Source organism: Globicephala melas, chromosome 1 (assembly GCF_963455315.2).
Source record: "Globicephala melas chromosome 1, mGloMel1.2, whole genome shotgun sequence".
NCBI classification, from domain to species: Eukaryota; Metazoa; Chordata; class Mammalia; order Artiodactyla; family Delphinidae; genus Globicephala; species Globicephala melas.
In genome coordinates, this window is record NC_083314.1 from 45,542,392 (window position 1) to 45,567,790 (window position 25,399).

The window sequence follows — 25,399 nt, forward strand, 5'->3', positions numbered from 1 at the left end:
TGTTGGAACGGAGACCTTAGGGACGGCAAAGCTGACAATGTTCAGTATCTGGCCCTTGAAAGAAAGAAGTGTGCATGTTTCCACACAAGAGAACTTAGATGACCTCTGAGGAATCCTACAGGATAAAATTCTATGGTTCTGCATTCCTACATCCCAAAAAGCACACCACACTGAACATCATTTCAGAGGGGAAGCACGCCGGCTCATCTGCGATGGTTTATCAGCAATCTTCTTAGATAGTCAGTTTTCAAATTATTCACTCACTCGTTCATTCAAAATATAGTCACTAAGTGCTTTCTGAGCAAGGCGATGGAGCTTTAGCAGTGAACAGGGAAGACCCAGTTCCTGTGCTCAAGAGACTTAGAACCTAATGGGATTTTCTGCTTGGTGGGTCATCCTCTGCACTTCAGGCCCTGTTCATACTGCAGCCCAGCTCGCTCCAGGCTCTTCTAACAGGTCCTCCTGAGAGGAGGTTGGAGGAGGCATAACTAGAGCAAAGGAGTGTGTGTCTGAATCTGTTGTTTATCTGTTCAGGTGATGCCTTCTAAAGCCAGAAATAAATTAACTTCAGAGTGTTTTCTGTTTCCTATTATCCAGATCTCTTATTCCTTTATTAGCTCAACAGATCTAGAGTTGACTGTATATTGAAATGCTTTATACAGCTTAAAACTGCCAACACCCAACTCCTGTGCCCGGATACATTCTGTTTGTCTGGAGCTGAGCTGAGCCTAACAGTGGCCATTCTCATGGCCTGAATTAAACCGGTCTCTCTTTCTCTCTTGCCTAAATCTCTGTGGCTCCAGTGTATTTCACATAAAATGGAAAAATATTCTGCCCTGGACTAGTGTTTGTTTCCTAAAGGAAGCCTTGAAAGGAAATCGTGATCAGGTCTTTTTAAAACGGAATATCAGAAACACATTGTAACCAGGCCTCTGGTTCTCTCCCTTTAAAACAAGCAACTGCACATCAGCCTGCATTGATAAAGGACTTTGGATTTCAAGAAAAAAACTTTGGGAGTATTAAAGTAGCAATCTCTCCATTTCTTCCCATATGACTCTTGAGAGTGAAGCAACTGGCTTAAGTTCTGCCCCACAAATACCGACTCATTTAATAAGCATTTATTCTGCTCCTGCTGAATACAAGGTCTTTGAAGAGTCAAAGAAGAAGACATGATTTTACAAGTAGAAGAGGATAAAAAGCATGTCACAGATACTGAAAGAGAAGGAAAAATATTATAAATGCCATAAAAGAGACAAGAACGGAGAGCACAGCGGTTCCTAAGCAGGAACCATTTCGACTTCAAAAAACCATGTGGGCTCCTCACAATAAGAGTACTGTTTTAGTGTCAGTTGATGGGAAAGAATGGTAATGCTAACAGGTATAGTAAAAGCTAACAGTTACTGAGTACTTCCAGAGGGTCACATAGGGTTCTGAGCACTTTGAACACAGTGAACTCATTTAATCCTCACCATAACCCTCAGAGTAATTACTCTTATGATCCCCATTTTACAGATGAGAAAACTGAGGTAGAGATTAAGTAATTTGCCTGAGATTCCAAAGGTAGAGTGTGACAGTCAGAACAAACCCAGCCCCCAGCCCCAGCATTTTCTCTCTTAATCACTCTGCTCAACTGAATTAATGTATGGCTCTTGAATTAATGTGTCACAACACATGAATCATTACAGCAGCATCTCTGCATCCTTGAAAAATAGCAGAGCATACCTGTGTGGGATGTAAAATTTATTCAATCATTAAGGAAACACCAGCAGACCATAGTTCAGGAAGCTGTGTGGTGGTTCCGGGCATTAGGCTGTCCTGAGTAGGTGAAATTTAAACTTGGCCTTGAGGGCTTCCCTGGTGGCACAGTGGTTGAGAGTCCGCCTGCCGATGCAGGGGACACAGGTTCGTGCCCTGGTCCGGGAGGATCCCACATGCCGCAGAGCGGCTGGGCCTGTGAGCCGTGGCCGCTGGGCCTGCGCATCCGGAGCCTGTGTTCCGCAACGGGAGAGGCCACAACAGTGAGAGGCCTGTGTACCAGCAAAAAAAAAAAAAAAAAAAAAACTTGGCCTTGAAGAGGTGAGTAGGATGTTTACAAGCAGAGGTGGAGGAAGGAAGGCACAGGTGAAAGGAACACTGAATAAAGGCACAGAGAGGGGGCTGGAGCACATGGTGGTACATAGGCAAGGGGGGATCAAGCAGAGAGGAGCATGGCCTTCCATGACCCCTCCCTGTGCCTCTCTCTGCCCCCATGCAGCAGCGGACATCAGCCAGTTGCTAAATCTTTTATGTATATTACCCGTGTTCGTGATTATTCTGAAATTTCAATTAGACACTTTTCAAATAGTTCTTCTCTCAGAGTTAATTTATAAATAATTCATTTATCTTCCTGGCAAACGATTTTGCATTTTGGTATCAAGTAAGTTATTTTTAGGAGTCATAGATTGTTTCATATTTGAATCATACAATAGAAAGGGGTTTTTCCCTAGTAATTGTATGACCTGGTTAATATTTTATATCAAATATTTGTGAGTTACTCATAGTATCAATAGTATTGGTCATCTCGGATTCTCAGAGTAAGAGGCAGTCTGACCCTCTGTAACTGTGTGAAATATTTCTGCAAATTGAAATAAGAATGTGGCCATTTGTCTCACCATAAGCAAGTTATTTGCCAATAAAAATAAACAAATATATTTGAATTATAATTCTGGATCTGAAAATTAGGGTGTGACCTTGGTTTAATCAGCTAACATCTCCAGGCCCCCTTTTTCACATCTGTAAAATGAGGGCCTGGACACTGAGATGAGTTTGTACTTCTTTGATCCTGTATGAGGTTAGGTGACTTAAAGAGTTCCGCAAAGCTAGACTTCCATCCACAGAGTGAGCTCAAGCCTCTTCCAACTCAAACTTCCTTTACTGCATTGCTGCTTCTAAACCTGGTTAATCATGAGAATCACCTTAGCACTTAAAAATAAATGCAGATTTCCATGTCGTATCCAGACTTACTGAATCGGGATCTTTACTACGCTTCTCTTTTTGACCCACCTCCTAGAGAAATGGAAATAAAAACAAAAATAAACAAATGGGACCTAATGAAACTTCAAAGCTTTTGCACAGCAAAGGAAACCATAAACAAGACCAAAAGACAACCCTCAGAATGGGAGAAAATATTTGCAAATGAAGCAACTGACAAAGGGTAAATTTCCAAAATTTACAAGCAGCTCATGCAGTGCAATAACAAAAAAAACAAACAACCCAATCCAAAAATGGGCAGAAGACCTAAATAGACATTTCTCCAAAGAAGATATACAGAGTGCCAACAAACACATGAAAGAATGCTCCACATCATTAATCATTAGAGAAATGCAGATCAAAACTACAATGAGATATCATCTCACACCGGTCAGAATGGCCATCATCAAAAAATCTAGAAGCAATAAATGCTGGAGAGGGTGTGGAGAAAAGGGAACCCTCTTACACTGCTAGTGGGAATGTGAATTGGTACAGCCACTATGGAGAACAGTATGGAGGTTCCTTAAAAAACTAAAAATAGAACTACCATATGACCCAGCAATCCCACTACTGGGCATATACCCTGAGAAAACCATAATTCAAAAAGAGTCATGTACCAAAATGTTCATTGCAGCTCTATTTACAATAGCCAGGACATGGAAGCAAGCTAAGTGTCCATCAACAGATGAATGGATAAAGAAGATGTGGCACATATATACAATGGAATATTACTCAGCCATAAAAAGAAAGGAAATTGAGTTATTTGTAGTGAGGTGGATGGACCTAGAGTCTGTCATACAGAGTGAAGTAAGTCAGAAAGAGAAAGACAAATACCGTATGCTAACACATATATATGTAATCTAAGAACAAAAAATGTCTTGAAGAACCTAGAGACAAGATGGGAATAAAGACACAGACCTACTAGAGAATGGACTTGAGGATATGGGGAGGGGGAAGGGTAAGCTGTGACAAAGTGAGAGAGTGGCATGGACATATATACACTACCAAAGGTAAAATAGATAGCTAGTGGGAAGCAGCCACATAGCACGGGGAGATCAGCTCGGTGCTTTGTGACCACCTAGAGGGGTGGGATAGGGAAGGTGGGAGGGAGGGAGATGCAGGAGGGAAGAGATATGGGAACATACGTATATGCATAACTGATTCAGTTTGTTATAAAGCAGAAACACACCATTGTAAAGCAATTATACTCCAATAAAGATGTTGAAAAAATAAATAAATAAATAAATAAGTCAATTAATCAAACGGCAGTATTTCCTCTGGGAAGTAAGAATATGGTTACATTTTTTTTTAATCCCTCTTTATGATTTTCTGTACTCTTTATGTTTCTGTCACTAAGCATGTCATCCTTGATTATCAGAAAAAATAGCGTGTGTTTTAAAATTGGGGGTGGGGATGGGAGGCGGGGTGGCAAACCAGTTAGAATTTGTTTCCATTTGCCCCACAAAAAGATGGTACTTGAGCTTTTAAAAAGGCCCTGGAGAAGCGGGGAGGGGAATTGAATTATATCGACTGGTTAACGCTTAGAAAAATGAATTAAAACTTAATAAATTGTGTTTTTAGAAGACAAACTACGAATTTATAATGATGATGATTGATAGGAAATACATGGGTCCTTGGCATTTTCTTTTTTTTTGTAATAGGCATTATATATTCATAGGGACCAAGCAGAAAAATGCATTTCATCCCAGGGGAGAGGTAATCTTGGGGAGGGGAGAGATTCTCCTTGTTCCAATTCTCAAAGAGAGATTCTCTTTGATGGTTTTCCATTCTAGTGAGTGCTGGCACAGGACTCACTGTGTTGGTCTGTCTTGCCCATTTGAGCTTGCCTTGGCTGTTAAAGGGCTCTGTGGGGCACTGTCCAGCCTGGCCCCGCTCCAGTGCCTCTGAATCCAATTCTGCCATCACTCACAGTTTTCTGACTATTTCCTACCTCAGCGATGGTGGCTCAGCCAGCAGAGAGAAGTTGTGCAGAGAGTGTGCAACCATTCCTGGCATCCATTCTGGAGGAGCTCATGGGACCGGTGAGCTCAGGATTCAGTGAAGTACGCTCACTCTTTGAAAAAGAAGTGGATGAACTTAACCAGAACTTTCAGACCACCAAAGACAGTGCCCAGCTAAAGGAGGTAGGATACGAAGCCAGGGAGTGGAGTGTGAATTGTCTGCCTGGGACTGCCTTTTTGTGGGTCTTTATCTGCATTCATTCATTCTTTCCTCCCTCTCTCCCTCCCTCCCTCTCTCCCTTCCTTCCTTCTTTCCTTCCTTCCATTCAGCTCCCCTTCCATCTATTCATCTAGCCTTTCTGCGATTCATTCAAACACATTATTCATTCATCCATTCATCCATCTATCTACCTGCTTTCCTTTATTAATGGTTTTCAAGTTGCAAAAATAATAACATGCTTGTATAAGGTGAACAATATACAAAAATACTTACATAAAGGCAAAATGAATCACCCACCTGATTTTAGTCCACCTGATTTTAGTCCACCCCCAACTCCTAAGCCCTCTCCACTTCCAACTCCCTGAATTAACTAATATCAATAGCTTAGTATGTGTTTTCACCTGCTTCTCCCTTGTTCATACAAATATATACACGTATATCCTCATTTATATAAATTCTGTTTGTTGGTTTGTCTGCTTCCAAAAGTATGGACTCATGATAAAAACCAGTGTTTCTCAAAGTATGGTCCTTGGACCAGCATCATCATCATCATACGGCTGCCCCACTGATGACTTACCAGATCAGAAACTCTGGGGTAGGGCCCAGCAGTCTGTTTTAACAAGACCTCCAGAGGACCTGATGTATCCTAAAATTTGAGAATCACTGACAGACATAACTGGGCAGCTTTGTTTTACACTTGCCATATCACGATAGACATCCCTACAAGTCAGTGGATAAAACCAGACACCTCTGTTTCTTTCCCTTTCTTTTTTTTTTTAATGCATACGTACACAAAATTGTATATAAACAAGATCATCTGTAAATATTTTGAGGTTTCTTATTGTAGCCTTTTTTTGAACTTAACTTTACTCTCCCACCTCCCCCCATATCCCCTCCTTCCACTCAAGCAACTAGTGTTAACAACTTAGCATATGCTATTCTGTGCTTTTCTCCATGCTCATATAGCCTATAAAACACACACATTTTGTAGGTGATGTTTTTTTAGGTAGTTTACTCTTAGAAAAATGGGATTATATTATATGTACTGCTCTGCTTTTCAGTTTTCTCATTCAAAAATACCTCATGAAACAATTTTTAAGTTAACTGTTCTAGCTCTAAATCATTTTTTGTAATAACCGCATAATATTTCATGTATGAATACACCATGATTTATTCAATCATCCAAATGTTGCTAGCACCATGAACAAAGCTGCAATAAATAATCTTGTTATATATATTCATTTACTTTGATGCTTTTATTTCTATGGGATAGATGCCTAGGACAGGATTGCTAGGTTGGAAGATAGGAATATTTCTCATGTTAACTGATGTTTCCATTTGCTTCCCCAAAAAAGAATTAAAATTTTACAATTCTACCAATTGTACATGGCAGAGGACTTTCTCCTTTATATTCCCGTCAGCATTAGGGAATCACTTGTTTAACTTCTGCCAATCTTACAGGAGCAAAGTGGTAACCGATTGATTTTTCCTCTCCTGTCTGTTTAATGATATTTACATTACAAATTATATGTCAAGGGGCAAGTTTGACAGCATGCTTTTGGTCATTAATTCTACTTCAGTGAGGTTCTCCAGAACTCACTTTTTTTTTTTTTTTTTGCGGTACGCGGGCCTCTCACTGTTGTGGCCTCCCCTGTCACAGAGCACAGGCTCCGGATGCACAGGCCCAGCGGCCATGGCTCACGGGTCCAGCCGCTCCGCAGCATGTGGGATCTTCCCAGACCGGAGCACAAACCCGTGTCCCCTGCATCGGCAGGCAGACTCCCAACCACTGTGCCACCAGGGAAGCCCCAGAACTCACTTCTTAAAGGGAGTAATATTTTCCTTTTACAAGCACAATGAAAGTGAGCCCTTGTTAAATTCTTTTTTTTTCTTATAAATAACCAAGTTTCTGTATCTTTTTAATTAATTAATTAATATTTAATTTTGGCTGTGTTGGGTCTTCATTGCTGCACGTGGGCTTTCTCTAGTTGCGGTGAGCAGGGGCTACTCTTAGTTGCAGAGCACGGGCTCTAGGCGCATGGGCTTCAGTAGTTGTGGCATGCAAGCTCAGTAGTTGTGGTTCGCAGGCTCTAGAACGCAGGCTTAGTAGTCGTGGCGTGTCCCCTGCATTGGCAGGCGTATTTTTAACCACTGAGCCACCAGGGAAGTCCCCTTGTTAAATTCTTGTTTAGAGAAATCTAGAACTCTAGATTTATCTCTTTTCTGTGACCTGAAACTCAGACAGCACATCCTGTATTATTCACAATCACCCTGTTACTGTGTTACTCCCCAGTTCTCCGTAGGCCTCCATTTTCAGCACCTTTCTTTCTGTCTTCTCTTTCTCTACCCACCCTCCTGTTTATTCTAGATCTCCAATATTCAATTTTTTAAATTACTTTTAAATAAGCTTGGAAAATAAGATGCATTCTGTTGGCAAAAACACTCATAGTGTAAGACTGTTGATAATACTTGAGGTCCTTAGTGGATGAGGTCAGTTGCTGTCCTCTTGCTGGAAGTCATATGGCCTCATCGATCAAGTTATCACGTGTACAAACTAGAGGAGGGGGGACCTCAGGTTTTAAAACTGGATACCTCTTCTAGGCTAGGCCTCTTCCTATCTCACCCACCTCCCCATCCACTAGCAGAGGGAAGCCCTTGGGCACTGACAGAGCCTCAGAGAACTGTGGGGACTCTGGCTTTACTCTTAGAGTCCAGGGGGCATCCTGAACTCCCTGGGATTTTCTGAGAGGGATGTCACTCATTAAAGAAGGCTGTGGAGGCTTGTGAGCCCACAGCAGTTCCATGGGCCAAAGAGCCTTCCTGAACTCTTGAGCTCTGGTAGTGGGTACTTGGAGTCCATCAAGAGCTTGACAAGACTGAGCCCCACTGAACGCAGCCCTGGGAGCTTCCATCGTCCAGTTGGTTCTTCTACCAATCTCTATCGTAGCAATAGAGCTGCCCTAGGAACCCATCCAAGAACGGAAATAAGACAATGAAGATGTCACAGATATAGTGATCTGAGAAGTGATTCAGTCTAATAACATGTGTGATTGTTTAGAATTTATGTAATATGTAATAGTCGTGTAATATAGTTACTAAGTCTGAAGGTGTGTAATTTTTCCCTTCACCAAAATGCAGCATCTAGACCGGCTTATGAATCTTCCATTGGATTCCGTGAAGATGGAACCTTGTTATAGTAAAGTCAACCTGCTTCAGGAGCACCTGCAGGATCTCAAGAGCCGCTTCAGATTCCCCCACATCGATCTGGTGGTCCAGAGGACGCAGAACTACATGCAAGAGGTAGGGGCGGTGAGTTCATCCACGTGGATGAGGATGGGGGAGCAGAGAAACGAGTGCGGCAAATGAGACAGGTGTACTACTGTAGCTCAGGGAAATGAGGCCCATTTCTTTAGTCACCATGTTGACTGAGGACATATTTTGTGCTCTTCCAGCTGGCTCATCTTTCTTCCATGTTGATGAGCATCAGAAAGAAGAGATATCTCAGGGAAATAAAGTAGCATTAATTGATAATTACTTGATTTGTCAAATCAGTGCTATTAATGTTGGCTGCAGGTTAGAATCATCTGGGAGCTTTTAAGAAATACTGATGTCTAGGCCACACTCCAAGTGATTTTGATATTATCTTTTTGGTAATTAAAAAAAAATTTCTTCCACTCCCATCCCTACTGCTTTTAATATGCAACCAGGATGGAGAACCAGTGGCTTGAATCAATTCCCTAACCTAGTTAAAAGTAAATCAATCAATCAGTCAATCAGAGCTTTAAATTTGGATTTCTTGGATCTCCTTGATAGGTTCCTTTTTTTCTCCACAAGGAACTTTTTCTCCAGGGCAGGAGTGAATAGCTCAAACTCGTTCCATATTCTAATGCTTTCTAAATGAAGGAAGGGTGGATCATTGAAGCCGTTAAGAGCACAATTCTACTTCACAAATGTTCAAAGGGAGCTTCCTGTGGGTTGGACACTGTGGCAGATTCCACTCTGGGGAGCTGATAGTGAGACAGATTCTTAGGTAAATTCACTGCAGCGTTGAAAGTGCTGAGAGAAAGGTATTGTGTTGGATGCTTTCGGATCACAGGCTTGGGGAAGAAAGGAGATTTTTCTTCTTAAAAGTTATAGGCAGGATTAAGTGGCACACTTTATTATCTAACCTCTGAGTTGTGAGGGATTAAAGACAGACAAGGAACAAAATTGGTCAACGGTTTGACTGAAGTCCCTTTGATAGTACTGGACCCTGGTGAAACAGGTACAGGCACAAGTGCAGAGAATAAGAAATCTGAACTACTTCCGTTCCCTAACCCACGAGCATGTCAGCCACGGTCTCCACTGAGCTCTGACCCTGCCTCCCTTCCCAGCCTGGCAGAGAAAGGAAGAGAATTAGGGTGGGAGGCTGGAAAATGGAGCGAGAGATGTGCTGGCATGGTTTACATCCATCTGAAAGTGGAGGTGCAGAACTAAAGGGCCACCTCATTTCATTAAGCCCTGACCACAGGCACCAGAGAACACGGGAAGGGGATGACCACAGAAAATGATGATATCCTCAACCCCACAGTCTTGGGTTTCCCAGTTAAGGGTGGAAGGAGAAGAGATGAGAAGAAAAGATACATACATGTGTACATACATGCATAGGTATGTGTGTGTGTGCTTCCCAGCCTCTTACTGATGCCACTGTGGCCATGGGCCTATGCATTTCACTATCCATGTAGTGGGATGAGGACCTGTTGCCCTGGGTCGTCCACAGGGTAGTGACCATCCTTGGTGGCCATCGTCTCCTTCTCTCCAAGTTGATGTAGACTTGGAGAGGGTAGTGATCCCAGCCTGTAACTGCGGTCTGTTTCTGTGTTGGTTTTGGTTTCTAGCTAATGGAGAATGCGGTATTCACTTTTGAGCAGTTGCTTTCCCCACATCTCCAAGGAGAGGCCTCCAAAACCACAGTCGCCATTGAGAAGGTTAAGCTCCGAGTCTTAAAGGTAAAATTGTTCTCTCGTTTGTGGGAAGCATGAAGCAAGAATGTGACCCATTTGTTTTGTTAAGTGGAAAATACCAAGTTCTCTGTTTCACTTGCCTCGCCTTTTAAAAATCTTTCCCCTTCTCTTTCCTCCCTGAGACACCCGTGACTATCACCTAGCAGCAGTTCCTCCACGACTTTCATGCCTATTCTGCCATCTAGTGGCTACTTTAGGGACCACAGGTCCTCAGCATCATTGTCACTTCCTCAGCCAGAAGTGACGTGTCCAGGCTTACTTGCATAGCAAGTGGACTTGATATTTATTGGCTATCCACTATAAGCAAAGGATTGTGATAGGTATTGCATGGAATATAAAAATAGGCAAGGCACACCCTCTTTCTTCGAGGAGTTTACAGTGTAGTAAAACCTATTTAAATTCACCATCATGATACCTGCTTTATGAAATTGTTTTAAATGTGCTTCATGCGTAAGTGTATATTAAAATGGCTGTAATAATAGGAACTTACATATATAGGTCATATCTTTAAGCTTCTTTAAAAACAACCTGGACTTCCCAGGTGGCACAGTGGTTAAGAATCCACCTGCCAACGCAGGGGACACAGGTTTGATCCTTGGCCCAGGAAGATCCCACATGCTGCGGAGCAACTAAACCCCTGCACCGCAACTACTGAGCCTGTGCTCTAGAGCCCATGAGCCATAACTACTGAGCCCACGTGCTACAACTGCTGAAGCCCGTGCACCTAGAGCCCGTGCTCTGCAACAAGAGAAGTCACTGCAATGAGAAGCCCACGCACCACAAGGAAGAGTAGCCCCGTTCGCTGCAACTACAGAAAGCCCGCGCGCAACAACAAAGACCCAACACAGCCAAGATAAATTTTTTTAAAAACTTGTTTCATTTGATCCTCACAAGAACTTGTGAGATCACTGGAATATGTCTCCATTGTAGAGATAAGGAAACTGACCTCCTAAGATATCACGTGACTTACGTAAGCTCAACAGGCTAGTCCGTGGTGAGCTTAGAGCTAAAACTATCCCTAAGCCTAGTCCACTAATTTTTTATTACCTACTTTCCCTAAGCAGGGCTTTGGAACAGAAGATCAAAGTCTCACAGAGCCCAGGAGGTGGTCCCTGAATTTCAGACCTGATCTTAATGCCTCGCAGGCAGTAGGAAACTCTGGCAACCAAATCATTGAGATTAAAAGCAATATTTGTCACGGTAACACACAAAATAATGAACCTGCCATTGAGAAAGAAAAGATAGTCCCAATGTCAATGCCACCTGCCACATCAACACAATTTTTACCTCTCAGGACAGTCCATCTCTTTCCTGGACACTTTTATCTACAAGAACATACTTCCTAATGCTAAGCCAAAGTTCTCACCACTGGTAATTCTAGTTCTACCCTCTTTGCTCATGTCCTTCTTCCACATGGTAGCCTTTGGTTGTTTGAATAGAGCTATGATTTTGCCCCAAGTTATTATCTCCAGTATAAATCTCTTTAACCATTCTTTTTTTTTTTTTTTTTTTTGCGGTACGCGGGCCTCTCACTATTGTGGCCTCTCCCGTTGCGGAGCACAGGCTCCAGACACGCAGGCTCAGCGGCCATGGCCCACGGGCCCAGCCGCTCCGTGGCATGTGGGATCCTCCGGACCGGGGCACGAACCCGTGTCCCCTGCATCGGCAGGCGGACTCTCAACCACTGCGCCACCAGGGAAGCCCTAACCATTCTTTATTTGGCCTGACCATTCTGCTTACATGCCTGTGACTATGCTCCAGTTTGTCTGTGCCTTCCCCACTTTAAAGCAACACATAAAACCAAACCCTGGTCTCTGGATATGGATGTTCCATGTAGAACAGAGTGAATCATCATCTTTCCAGTTCCAGATACTGCACTCTTTGGTTAACATGCCATGGTGTTAATGTAGCTGTGAGCCAGATGCTCTCTTTCCTTGTGGAAATCGTTACAACCTACCAATCCTGCTTTCAGGATGTAGAGTGAAGGAAGGAGATGATCATGACTCCCATGGACCAACTCAGGACAGGGGTGGTGAAATAATAACTCATCCCCCAGTTCTGTCTTCAACTTTCTAACACAGAAGTCACTCTTTTTTTTTATCTTACTTCAGTTTCCACATGTGTAAGAGGGGAGGGTAAGATGGGTCATTATCAGTCATAACCTTTACTTAGAGTGTGAGAGAATTGCACAGAAAGATCTCTGAAACCTTGGAACACCACAAGGGTCCTCAGAAATTAAGGGGGGAAAGGGAGACGAAGTGAGTAGCTGAGTTTTTTGTTGAAGCAAAAGTGAACAGATTGTAATGTTGCTATTTAGCCTATGTTTCTGTCTCTGTATTGACAGCAATATGATTATGACAGCAGCACCATCCGGAAGAGGATATTTCAAGAGGCGCTGGTTCAAATCACACTTCCCACCGTGCAGAAGGCACTGGCGTCCGTGTGCAAACCAGTAAGGGGATGGGTTACTCCAGAGCCTGCTGTCGTTGCCTATGAAGTTCAAGCAATTTTTTTTGGTCATGATGTGCTTACACACAGTATTTGACCAGGGAGGGGTCAACAAACTTTTCCAATAAATAGTCAGATAGTAAATATTTTAGGCTTCCCGGCCATACTGTTTCTGTTGCAATCACTCAGTTCTGCTGTTGTAGCACTGAAGCAGCCATAGGTGATACATAAACAAACGGGCAGTCTGTGTTCCTATAATACTTTATTTACAAAAACAAGCAGCTGGCTGGATTTGCTGACCCTTGGACAAGACAGAATCTCAAAGGGTAATGATCAGAGTTTGAGCCACGTTAAGGGTTGCCACAGAATGCCTGAGGATACCAGGGGTTCCTCATTATGGTGTGACTCACAGGTCCAACGTGTCCTCTGAAACTTGACCTCTACATCCACGAAGAGACCTTAAGTAACACGATTACAGAAGGCTATTTGTTCTGTTAAATCCAGTAACGTATGCTTACTGAAATCAATGAAACTGAAACCATTTAAAGCTGCCACGGACACTAGGCAACCAGTGACAGCCATGATTGTGAAGATGTGACTTAGTCTGTAGAGCAGGGTCATGGATGAGCCAACTGTGGAGGCTGGGTCAAGACCTGGGTTCAAGTCCCAGCTCCTCTGTGTATGAGCTCTGGGGCCTCGGGCAGATCACTTTTCCTCTCTCTTGGCCTAGATTTCGTCAAGAAAATGGAGATTATAATACTTTGCAGTATCCTTCTTAAGACTGAGAAGGCTGGGGTGATACAGTGAACATTTGATACGTGCTTGCATGTGCTTGGCACTTTGTATGGGTTGTCTCCATGACACTCATGACAACCCTATGAGGAGGTACTATTTATATCCTCATTGCACAAATGAGGAAGCCTGAGGGGCTAAGGAATGGGCCCAAAGTCACAGAGCTGGGAACCGCCAGAGTGTGAACCTTGATCCCACTCACTGATAACATGGTATGTACTCAGAAAATGGTATTTACTACTGCCTCTACTACTGCTACATGATCTATGAGCTGGGACATTTGCAAGGCCGGCTCCCTCTTGGCACAAACGATAAAGAGCTTTTTAGAATTTAAAAAGGGCTTTTTGGCAACTTAGAGAGTCTCCAAGCATTGGAACATTAAAATCCTTTGCGTGAGTTATTTTACTGCGGAAATTTCTTTGGTCATTTTTATATTCTGTAAATGCTGTTTTTCTTCAGAAAACCCTGGGCATTTCTAGTACCTGGCACTCCTTTCTGAGGGTATATTTCTTTCATAGAAAAGGATCTGATCAAATCAGGGCAGTAAAGAACCTGTCTATATGATTGTCTCTTGCCTGTTGGATAGAACAGTCCAGCCATCCAAAGGATGACTCAGTGCACCTTGGACATGTCTGCACGCAGATGTTCTGCCGAGCTTTCTTTTCCAATTCCAAAGGCCATCTGGGGGCCTTGGAGCCACACCCTCCCATGAGGGCAGTCCCCTTCCAGTCTGCTCCCCTTTTTCCAGGAATCCGCAGAGTTGTACCCAATCTGTAAGAGGCTCTTGTGATTTTTAATCAAGAGAGACTGGTTTCAAGAGAAAGGCCCAGCGTTTTCAGTAATGAAGGATATTGTATCAGGGTCAAGAAATTTAAAAACATCTGGATTTACAGAATAAATAAATTAGGGGAGCATCTGCTTCAGAGAAGAATTCTTTATTTTTAACTGAAGTGTGTTTCCCTTGGTTCTTTAAGTCACAGCTTCCAAGATCTGCGGTACTCAACCCAAGCTGCACCTTAGAATTGCCTGGGGAGATTCTTTTTTAAATTCTGATTCTCCCAGACCCACCCTCAGGGATTCCAATTTAGTGGATCCAGGGAATTCAATGTATGTCACAGTTTGATCAATTCAGTATAGAAGACCTGTTTTGTAAAGTTGTACGCATCACAATAAGTTCCCCTAGAAATGATTCCTCTCTGCAGGATTATTTAGCTGGTTGAAAGTTTAAAGGTCTACTGTTTATTTATTCAGCAAACATATATAAAATATGTATCCAATACGATCCAGGCGCTGTGCCAGGACAGTGTCCCTGCTGTCCTGGGGTTCACAGCCTAGAGGCCGGAGACAGAGACAGGTACACGGTGGACTTTGTGATGAGCACAGCAGAAGCCTTGTGGGGAAGAGTGATTGCAGAGTTCAGAGGAGGGTGCCCAACTCTGCCTATGGGGGCAGAGAGGACTTCCCAGAGTCGTGTTTTCGCCCAGTCCTGAGGGATGAATAACAGTCAGGGGACTAAGGAGCGGAAGACCACATGGGGAGATGAAAGGTGTTGCAGACGTGAGCCTGTGCCCCTCATTTTGCAGAGGTAGAGAGAGGCGCAGAGCAGTGACCTGGCTTGCCTAGGGTCCCACAGCTAGTCCAGGGCAGTGTCCAGTTCCTGGGCAATGCTCTTCCCATGTGGCACTTTTCTGTGTGTCTGTCCTGTCCCACAGACCCTCTTGAGATCATGGAAGCTCATGTCTCTTCAGTCCTGTGGCTTTCCCTAGGGTGGGTATAAAGGGGTCCCATTATTACCCACTGTGATCTGGTCCTGGGCTACAGAACCCCAAGTCCTAGCACTGAGAGTTGTCTGAATGTGGTGGCTTCTGATCACCTGCTGTAAATCTTCTCCCTCCAGGCAAAAGGCATTGAATCCCACTGCTAAGTCCCTGGCTCTCTGAGAACCAGATGTCAGGAGCCCTCCTCCAGCACCATCAGGTGCAAGGATTACTGAGTTAATCACTAGGATATGATTTAGTTCATTTTGATCCACGACTTGACCTCATACCAATAACAGGCAAGCCATGTGGAAACTCTTGGAAAGCAGGAAGTGTTAAAGGATTTTGCATGATGCCTGGATTGCCTTAGATGGAATCAGTGAGTTCCAGGGCCAGTTGGAGGGAAAGAGGAGAACATTTCTGAAGAGTCTTTGACTAGAGATTCTCCAAACCTGAAAAGGGGTCCCATCCTAAGAGAGTTAAACATACCTCTACTCTAGGACCCAGCAATCTCACTTCTAGGTGTACACTCAAGATAAATAAGTCCTAAATCCACAAAATCATGCACAAGAATATTCATAGCAGTTATGTTCATAAGTCAATATCCATCAATAGGAGAATAGATAAACAATTTTAGTTTACCCATATGAGTGCCATTTACCAATAAAAAGGAATGAGCTACTGCCACATGTGGAAACATGGATGAATCTCAAAAAAAACACACAAAAAAAGAATACAGGATTCCATTTATATAATTTTAAAGAACAAGAAAAACTAATCTTTGTGATAGACACAAGATCAGTGCTTATCTCTTGGGGTGGGAGGAGTGTGGACTAGAAAAGGGTATGAGGGTGATGGAAGTGTTTTCTGTCTTGATCTGGGTTATGGTTACATGAGTATATTTATACATTTAAAATCATTGAGCTGTACTTTTAAAATGTGTGCATTTTTCTGGGTATAACTTATACCTTAGTAAAGTACTTTTGGCATTTAAAAAAATAGCAGAAGCAGAAGAGGGAGGAAATGTTTTGGTTATGATGAAAACAAGGAGGGCCCCAGACCCACTGACAAGGCCTTGAGATGATCAGAATCTCTGGCGTCTGCCCCCTCGAAGGGCATAGAGCATGTCCCCAGTACAGGGAATGGTGCCTGCGGAAAGGGAAGGGGAATGACCAAGGCATCACACTCCAAGGGGGGACCACAAGTGACAGCCGTCCTTTCCATAGCTCCTCTGAGAACTGGCATCTCATGCTTTGTCCCCTTCGTCTTCTTATCTCTTCCTCTACAGGAGCTTCAGAAATACGAGCAGTTCATCTTTGCAGATCACACCAATATGATCCATGTTGAAAACGTCTACGAGGAGATTTTACATCAGATCCTCCTTGACGAAACTCTGAAAGGTAAGGAAGGTTTCCCTGGTGCTGGAGAAAGCTCTAGATAGAGGGGAGTACCCCTGAGTGGACCCTGGGAGGCCAGCTAGGTTTTATCAACAGGAATGAAAGGGGAAGAGGAAATGGACAGGAGGAGCTGGGGAGACAGAGAACAGGGACAGAAGGGACGTCCCCTGAGCAGTCATATGATTTGACTCCACTGGCCCATTAGGTATTATTTCTCTTTCAATCCAGATAAGGACTCATGAGAGGAGATTTTTAAGCTTCATTTTTCAGATGAGAAAACTAAGGCTTAGAGACATTAAACCCAGGGTGTCTCCTGAACAGCTATCTTCCTCCAGCTGTTGCAGACAGAACAGAGGAAAAAGGGCTCTTCTTAGCCACAGGCTCACAACCCCTCCCGAGCCTGGAGGGGGTGATTCAGTAGCAGGGCTTCCCAGCTGCTCTGCTCTCTCAGCACATTCCTCACCTCCGCTCAGCTGGACAGAAAGACACTGGGCGATGACTCCGTCCTCTGTGGGTCTTGTTAAGACTCTAGCACCCAGTGTCCCATGGAATCAGTCCTTGTTTGGGATAGGAGTGTAGATAGGAAAACTTGGATATAAATAGGCTGGAGAGGGCCATCCCTAAAACTATAGGCCTGAAACATATCTGGTCTCCACAAAGAGCATCACCAAAGCCCCTCCACACAGAAAGCTGACCAAGCATCAGCCCCAGGTCCAAGTAGCTCATCCAGTGAGATAAGGAGTATAACGATGTCAGCACAGTGCTTCCCTGGTGGCGCAGTGGTTGAGAGTCCGCCTGCCGATGCAGGGGACGCGGGTTCGTGCCCCGGGCCGGGAAGATCCCACAGGCCGCGGAGCGGCTGGGCCTGTGAGCCATGGCCGCTGAGCCTGTGCGTCTGGAGCCTGTGCTCCGCAGTGGGAGAGGCCACAGCAGTGAGAGGCCCGCGTACCGCAAAAAAAAAAAAAAAAAAAAAAGACGTCAGCACAGTATCTGCACAAAGGAAGGGCTCAGTCAAGGCCACAGGTAGCCCACCATAGCACCTTTGGGCAAATTAGAAAAAGGCTCCCTTCCGCCAGACACCTGACTGCTCTCTGTCAAAAAATTGTCGTGACATACTGATTTGGTTCAAGCAGGACATGCTACTGCTGCCTGCTGGAAAATTACTACGCTGAATACCCACATCTATGCTGTCCCTGATGTGAATGGCATCCCCTTGGGTGTGAGATCACTGGGCACTGTGCAACCTGCACAGCCAGAGGTGGAGGCTGGTTGTCAGAAATGTCAGCTGCTGGTTGTTACTGTTGATTTTACTCCTCTCAAGGCCTCTAGGGCTGAGTTAGAGGTACATAGGCCTTCAGTTTGGACACTGCAGGTCAACAGAGCTCTCTGCATGCTCAGTACTGAGGACCCATTACACTTTCAGGACTGGACTTTGAGTAAAAGCAGAGAAAGTTAAGGCCTGTTCTGCCCTAAAGGAGTTCAGTCAAAGTAGGCAAACTGGAGCCCCACATACTAGCAGCTAATGAAATGTGATGGGGGCCTCCATGGGTGCTACAGATCATGCTGTTATAGACTTGAGCTCCTTGAAAGCCAAGGCCATACTTTATTCATCCTTGGATTCTCAGAGTCTGTCCCATAGTTGATGTCCAGTCCATGTGTGCTGTCTGAAGAAGTAAATGAGTGAAGGAATGAATGAAGGAACATTACAGAGGTTCAGGGTTTGGCACGCGTTTGTAGGCTCTGGTCATCAGGGAAGACTACCTGGAAGAGGGTGAATGTAAGCTGGAACTTGAAATTGGGAAATTTTGATGGCCAGAAAAGCTGAGAGGGGAGTTTGGCTTCTGGATAAAAATCAGAAAATCCAGGTTGGCCAGGGCAGAGTATTAACATTATGTTTTGTTTTCTGGTATCCCTCAGTGATAAAGGAAGCTGCTATCCTGAAGAAACACAATTTATTTGAAGACAACATGGCCTTGCCCAGTGAAAGCGTGTCCAGCTTAACTGATCTAAAAACTCCTGCAGGGTCAAACCAGGCCAGCCCTGCCAGGAGAGCCTCGGCCATTCTGCCGGAAGTTCCAGATAGTGAGATCCTGAGTAACGAGGTATTCCAGGAGTCAGGGGAAAAAAAACAGCCGGGGGTCCCTATGCCCAGCCCGCCCCCAGATGGGGACGGGCAGGTCATCATTTCAAGCACAGATGACCCTGTTGTGAATCCGGTGGCTGCAGAAGACAGAGCAGGAGCCCTGGGCAAACACTCGTCAGAGCTGGAGTTTGGAGAGACTCATGAGGGCCAAGAACCCACCCAGGAAAAGCCAGAACCCACCTCCTCCTTGGGCTCCTTGAAAGAGCTCAGAAATTTGTTGATGGTGACCACTGAAGTACCAGGGGAATCTGCCGCGCCTGAGATTGAAAAAGATACAAGTAAGGAGACCCTTGTTCCCCAAGAAATTGAAAAAGAAGAGGAAATGACCCAAATCTACACAGAGACCGATCAAGCAACTGCCTCTAGTCAGGTCAACAGCGAAGAAAGTGAAGTCAGTGAGAGGGAGGTCCATCCTCCCTCTCCCGAGGCTGAGGCTGGTGGGGTAGAGTTGGGGGCGTCTCCAGAGGCTCAGCCAGCCTGCGGGGGGCTCAGCGAGGGCGCCAGGGGCCCAGGCCCCTTAGAGGAGCCAGCGGAGGCCGGGGAGCCCACGGAGAGGGAGCTCACGGCCGGGTCCTCCGGACTGGACGCCCTTGAGGGAGGAGGGCCCAGGTGCGCTGTGGAGGCTGAGGCTATGCCCCAAGAAGGTTGCAAGTTAAGTTGTGACCCCGTCAGCCCCGGTGAGAGCCAGGTTTCTCTGCAGGAAGAGGCGGTGGGAGGGAGTCACAGCACAGCCCAGGCTACCGCTAGCGTGGAGGCAAAGAAGAGTAAGGCCACCCGCGTTCACGAGTGTCAGTGGGTGGTTGAGAGTGACGCAGACGCCGATAGCCTAGATTCACAGAGAGAAGATCCCCCAGAGCGGCCCTCGGAGGAGTGAAAGGGACAATTTGCCAAAAGTCTTTCTTTGAACAAACTCAGCCGAAAGGCTACAGCTCAAGGATACACTTCGGGGTTGCCTGCAAGTTGTTACCAGAACAGAAAGAAAAAAAATTATGAAGTGCTTCCTTAATTTGTGTAATGAAGCTAGAGGGAATGCGCGTAGAGCATGAGCGCTGAGGCAACCCTTTGTGCAGTGGAACTGTTCTGCCATGAATTACTGCTTTAGCATTTTGACAGGAATTACAAAGGTAACGGAGTGTGTGGGGTGAGAGGCAGCTGAGGGTGTCCCGGGAGGGAGGTCGCTGTGGAGAAGACAGTCGGAGCGCTCTGCACATTCTCCTCTAATGCACTTCAAGGCTTCTAAATGTTTTGTAAGAATGCAAAGGCATACCGTAAACGCAGCTTCGCCGTCTGCTTACTATACCAGCCTCACGGTCTCTTAAGGACTCAGCATTAGTCCACATTCAGGCTGCAAGAAAGGGAGGTGGTGAACGTCAGTCCCCCCTGCTGTGTGCAGCCCCACAGAGCCTGAGACATCTCAGGGGAAGCTGAGATGGGGAGCAGAAACGGAGGAAGGTTGTGGTCTGTGCAGCTGTCTGGGCCTCTTCCTAATTGTGCTATCAATTTCTTACTAATTAATCTTGTTAATTCTTACAAATTAATCACTTTTTGGAGAAAATCAGATGAGACAAGGAAATTTCCTGGGCATGTTTACGCCTGAAAGCGTTCCAAATTAGCCTTAGACTGTGCAGAGAAAGAGCTTAGCTGAATTGTCGAGCATAAAGCCTACCAATTAAACAGACATCATTTGAACAGCTATTCTAGGCCACATGCTGTGTTAGGCACAGTCACAACAACAACAACAAAAGGACGCAAGAAAGAAAGAAAAAAATGAAAAGATAAGGTGCTTGTCTAGTATAAATTAAAAGGCCCAAAGGAACTTAATCTAAAAGAAAAAATATGACAACTTTCTGTCTTTCCATGGAAACAGTCCTGGTTTATTCTCAGGAGGGAATGAAGTGAATACAGTGAATTAAAAAAGAAAGAAAGAAGAAAAGAGGGAAAGAAAAGGGAACGAGAAAGGAAGAGAGAGAGGGAGAGAAAAACCAAGCTATAGATCATTAAGTTCCAAAGATGTTACCAGAAATGGAAATTATTTGTTCAGTTGTTCAGCAAGTTGTTATGTCCCAGGTGCTGGGATACTGTGGTGAAAATGACTCTGCTCCTTTCCCCCAGAGCTTACACTGTAATGGAAATAGACGGAAATACGTCCTCTAAATGGATCTTGACCTTTACCTGTTAATGTTAAAGGTGGAATGGACTTACTTGTAAAAGATTAAAAAGATGTGTCCTCTTGTCCTTCAGAAAAATACCAGATTATTTCCTGAAGGCTTTAGTCCCAGTTCCACATCTTGAAGTTTCCTTCCACAAATTTTAATATTAGATCCCAACATACTCTCCTAAGAGCTTGTTTTGGTCATCATCAGCAAGTAGTTTATATCAGTTTTTTAAAGAATTTGTCCCATAGTTTGACCATTTAACCAGGAATTAAAATGTCTCCCTCTCCACCTCTCCATGAAGAATTGCTTGGATTTCTAGGTCATAAGGGATGAAGAATAATCAGGATCAGTATACTCTCACATTGAATTGTTTCAACTCCTTTTACAGTGTTTAGATCCTCAGTTTGTGAAGGATCTCATTGTAGGTAAAGAAGGTGGATGTCACTCCTCCCCTGGTCCCCGCAGTGCCCGTGCTCACTCATGTCCTTGCGTTTGGCTTAGAATATTACAATTATGTTTACTTCCTGTCTCTCCAGGGGCTCCTTCCTTCAAGGACAGACACTAGGGTTTAGTCATCCTGTGTACTTCCTGCACACACAGCCTTGAATAATGGCTCCCTGCCTTCTCAAGTCACTTGAATATCCCTAGTGCCTAACAAGGAACTGCTTGTGTCCCGGTGCTCAGGAAATGTGAGAACTGATCACTCACCACACCGCTGTGCCGGGGCTATTTGGGGCTTGCTGTCAGGCAAGGAGATGTTTTTACTTGGGCTTTCTGCCCTTGGGGAGTCTTCTCTTAAATCAAGTCCAAAGTCCAAGGGGCAGGTGGCCAGATGGTCCGATGTGCTGCCCATTAAGGCCAGGAGCCAAAGGAGCAGTACCCAGCCTCGCCCAGGACTGCCCTTCTCTCCGGGAGCATTGTGACAAGGAAGCGAGGAGGTCAGGGCCCAGGCTGAGCCCACACCGGAGCTTCCCAGCTTCCTCCCTTTGCTCACTTCGGGGCTTTTGGCACACCTTGGAAAGCTAAGAGATTTTTCCAACCCTAAATGAGAGTACCTGTCACTTCATTGGATGGATGAATATCAATCAGTGCCCAATCAGTGCCCTCCCTTTACCCATCCGTAGACCAGACACCAAGTAGAAGGACGTAGCTGAGAACACAAGGAATTTTTCTGTACATATTTCACAAAAGACAAGTCCACTAGATTAAGTCCGATGATTGTTCCATTTGAAGATGGAACAGGAAATTGAAGTGCATTAAAATTTCCTTATCTGTTTTTAACATGTTGAGTGGAATAGCTTCATATTACCATAAGTTTGTCTTGCTTTTAATACAGATTTATCTGTATTGCTTCAATGGTTTCCAGGTTGGAGCAAGGTTATTGTGATTTAAATGAGCAGCTCAAAAAGCCTCTGCAGGCTGCTCTGGGGATCTCTCTTATGGGCAAATCATTTGAAATGCATAAAACCTCAAGACATGGTCTTCAGCAAAAATTCCATGACTTTAGTTATGTTACTATTGACTTTTCACAAAGAAAGAAGATTTTCCTTGAAAAATAATTAGCTTGTCATTTTTTTCCTTTGCAGCTTAAAGGCAGTAGTGCTTTGCATTATGCAGAGTAAACTCTCTTTTCAAAAAAAAAAACGTATTTTAGAGACCACAAGGATAAGATTCCAGTTTGTCCAAAAGCTTTATAAAGAGGCTGAGTGTGAAGAACTACAGGTCTTCAGGCTCGATCTTCTACATTTTATTACAGAGATTCTCAAGTCTGGTTTTGTAACCCTCAGATTGGAGCCAGTGATTTCAAAGGGTTCCACAGTTCTCTCAGACAAGTGATTTTATTTCTTTATAAAAAACGATAAGTGATGTATGCTACATAGCAATTTTAATTTGGGGAAGAGAAGAACATCACTGACTAAATAATACAATTTCACCAGGTAAAAAAGTTGGCTACATGGAGTTGGCTTCTTACTTTACCATAAACAAATGGGTTTTACGATTTGCCTTCTGAAGTCTGCAACCTCAGCAAAGAAATCTACACTGTGGATTGATTTTTCTGGTCACTGTAGAAAGCATATAAACTTAAAACACTTTGTAACGACATATTTACCCTGCCAAGTGCCTATATTGCAATAAAATGTTTGTCCTTGAAGAAGTGTCCAATGTCATATTTATTTGGAATGGGGCTGGTTTCGTGTTTTAAGCATATGTCATACTTGAGCTGGGAGGAAGAGTCCTCAGAGACAGAAAGGTGAGTCACTGTTGCTGTATTATGGAACTTTTTACTTTTCTGTCATCAGGAAAGAAGCCACAGGGAAGTCACTTAATGTCAGTTGTAATTATGCTTTTAAAATGCATGTGCTAATTTCTCTAGGAATTGGATTACGTCTATAATACAGCAATGGGCAATTATTCTTGATGTAATTGAACTGCTGTTCAAACAAATTTGTTTTCAATGGGCAACACTGAGCAAAATATTTATTCTTTCTATAATTATAATTAAAACAATATTTACTCACCAATATCCACAGTTGCTCATTCATCCATAAATTCATTCATCCAAAAAACAACGATTGTGTCTGCAGGCGCTCTAGTGAGTGCTGGAGAAACAGAGGTGAGCACGGTGGACATGATCCCTGTATCAGTAACCTCGAATTCTCAGGGTGGACACGGCCAGGGAGAGCTCAGAGTGGGTGGTTGCTTCCTTATCTGGCATAAGCGTTGTCTATGATCTCAGCTTTAACTTTATCTACACCAACAGCTTCAGGCAAGAGAGGAAGAAGAACTGGAGAAATCATGTCTGGTGGTGATGGGGACACTGTGTAGCACAAGCTTCACCACTCCCACTCCTCCGTCCAAACCCAGATTCCGGTACGCAAGCATCAGTCTCAGGGCGGCTCCTCCAGAACTTCTATTTAGGGCCAATAATCAGATTGGAATTGGGGCGGGGGGGAATTTGAAAGCACTTTTGCATGTTTTTTGTTTGTTTGTTTGTTTTTTGCGGTAAGCGGGCCTCTCACTGTTGTGGTCTCTCCGGTTGCGCTCCGGACGCGCAGGCTCAGCGGCCATGGTTCACGGGCCCAGCCGCTCCGCGGCATATGGGATCTTCCCGGACCGGGGCACGAACCCGCGTCCCCTGCATCGGCAGGCAGACTCTCAACCGCTGCGCCACCAGGGAAGCCCTGCATGTGTTTTCTTCTATGTTTATCTGGTGTGGCTAGGATGGAACTGACGGAGGTCCCGGGGAAGGTCGACTACAGCTTTTCTCTCCGCACAAGCTTCGAGCCCCTCCTGGTTGAACACCTCTCAACCTCTGCCACAGCCTCCCCTTTGTCAAGAATATCTGTCCCTCCCTTCCCCACCCGGCCAGTTCCCACTACTTCTCCTGTAAGAGTCAGTACAAGTCAGGCCAGTTTCCCCATCCCGCTCCCACCCCCAATAACACTTTGCTGAACCGTCAGCCAAATGTACGTGCTCACTTCTGCTCATCTCCTCTCACTGCTGCAGCCATATACCTGTCCTGTGCCTTGGGGCAGGGACCCTGCCTTTAGTCTTTGAATCGTTAGCACAGCATAGGTCCCTGCATATAGCAAGTGCTCAAGAAGTGTTGAATAAATGAATAAATATCCCCAATCCCAGATGTAAGAGACAAGTGGAGATATAGCTGGTGATCCCTTAGCACATAATAAGGATCTGTGATGCTGGGAAGTTTACCCACCCTCAGTCTACTTAGATAGTTCTGTTTTAGTGATGGGACTTGATCATGGGTTTTTGCACACCCATCCCTCTTGTGAGGGAGCATCAGAGCCAAGTTGCCCCCAAATCAAGCTAGCTACTATGAACCACCTCCTAGTTTTCAGGAAAGTAGCCTCCACTGGGTTTTCCTGAGGTTCCTATGAGGTCAACAATGCAAAAAGTTTAAGAAGTTTACCATTGAATGGCATCCAAATCTGTGAAGCAGGAGCAAATGCCTGAGAATTAATGGACAGCATCTTCCTTCTAGCAAGCCCTCTTCTTGAGGATGGCCAAGGAACAGGGAAGAAGATGTGGTCCCTGATTTGGGGGAATTCAGTCCAGCTGGGAAATCTGGGAAGAAAATGGTGGTTCTGCAAGAAGAGGAAGAAGGGTTCTGGCAGCAGAAGTGGCAACTGAGGACTCTACTCAAGAAATTGCAGGTTTGATTGTTGAACCTATTAACGTTTGCCCTTTGTTTCTTGCCTCTTTTATTTCTTCTCTGTCATGAGCTAAAATCCAAAATCCAGCTGCCTACAGATAACCCTGAAGAAAATTTTTATCGAGATTGCTATCTACTAGTCTCTACACACTTTTCCCAGGAACCTTGAGTTCTCTGTGGAAGCTCTTCCAGACCTTCTGCAGATCCAGTTGTGTTTTCCCCCCCTCTGGTCTCTACACAAAGGGGTATGCATATGTAGTAGTGAGAGCTCTCTTTGTATTAGCAATTCCAAGTGTAACTGTTGGGGTAGGAAAGTGGGTTTATGTGTTGGAGAATTTC

The 25,399-nt window shown here is 44.5% G+C and overlaps 1 protein-coding gene across 1 annotated transcript in view; it reads left to right on the top strand.

Annotated features, from left to right (window-relative positions):
- NIBAN1 (niban apoptosis regulator 1) overlaps positions 1–23,032 on the top strand; it is a 161,734-nt gene extending 138,702 nt beyond the window's left edge. Inside the window, exons 9-14 of the mRNA XM_030873055.3 lie at positions 4,966–5,153; positions 8,329–8,490; positions 10,068–10,178; positions 12,538–12,645; positions 16,479–16,590; positions 18,505–23,032. Of these exons, the coding sequence (XP_030728915.1) occupies positions 4,966–5,153; positions 8,329–8,490; positions 10,068–10,178; positions 12,538–12,645; positions 16,479–16,590; positions 18,505–19,604 (1,781 nt within the window). The 3' untranslated portion in view covers positions 19,605–23,032. The remainder of the gene's footprint in view (positions 1–4,965; positions 5,154–8,328; positions 8,491–10,067; positions 10,179–12,537; positions 12,646–16,478; positions 16,591–18,504) is intronic.
- The last annotated feature ends 2,367 nt before the right edge of the window (positions 23,033–25,399 follow it).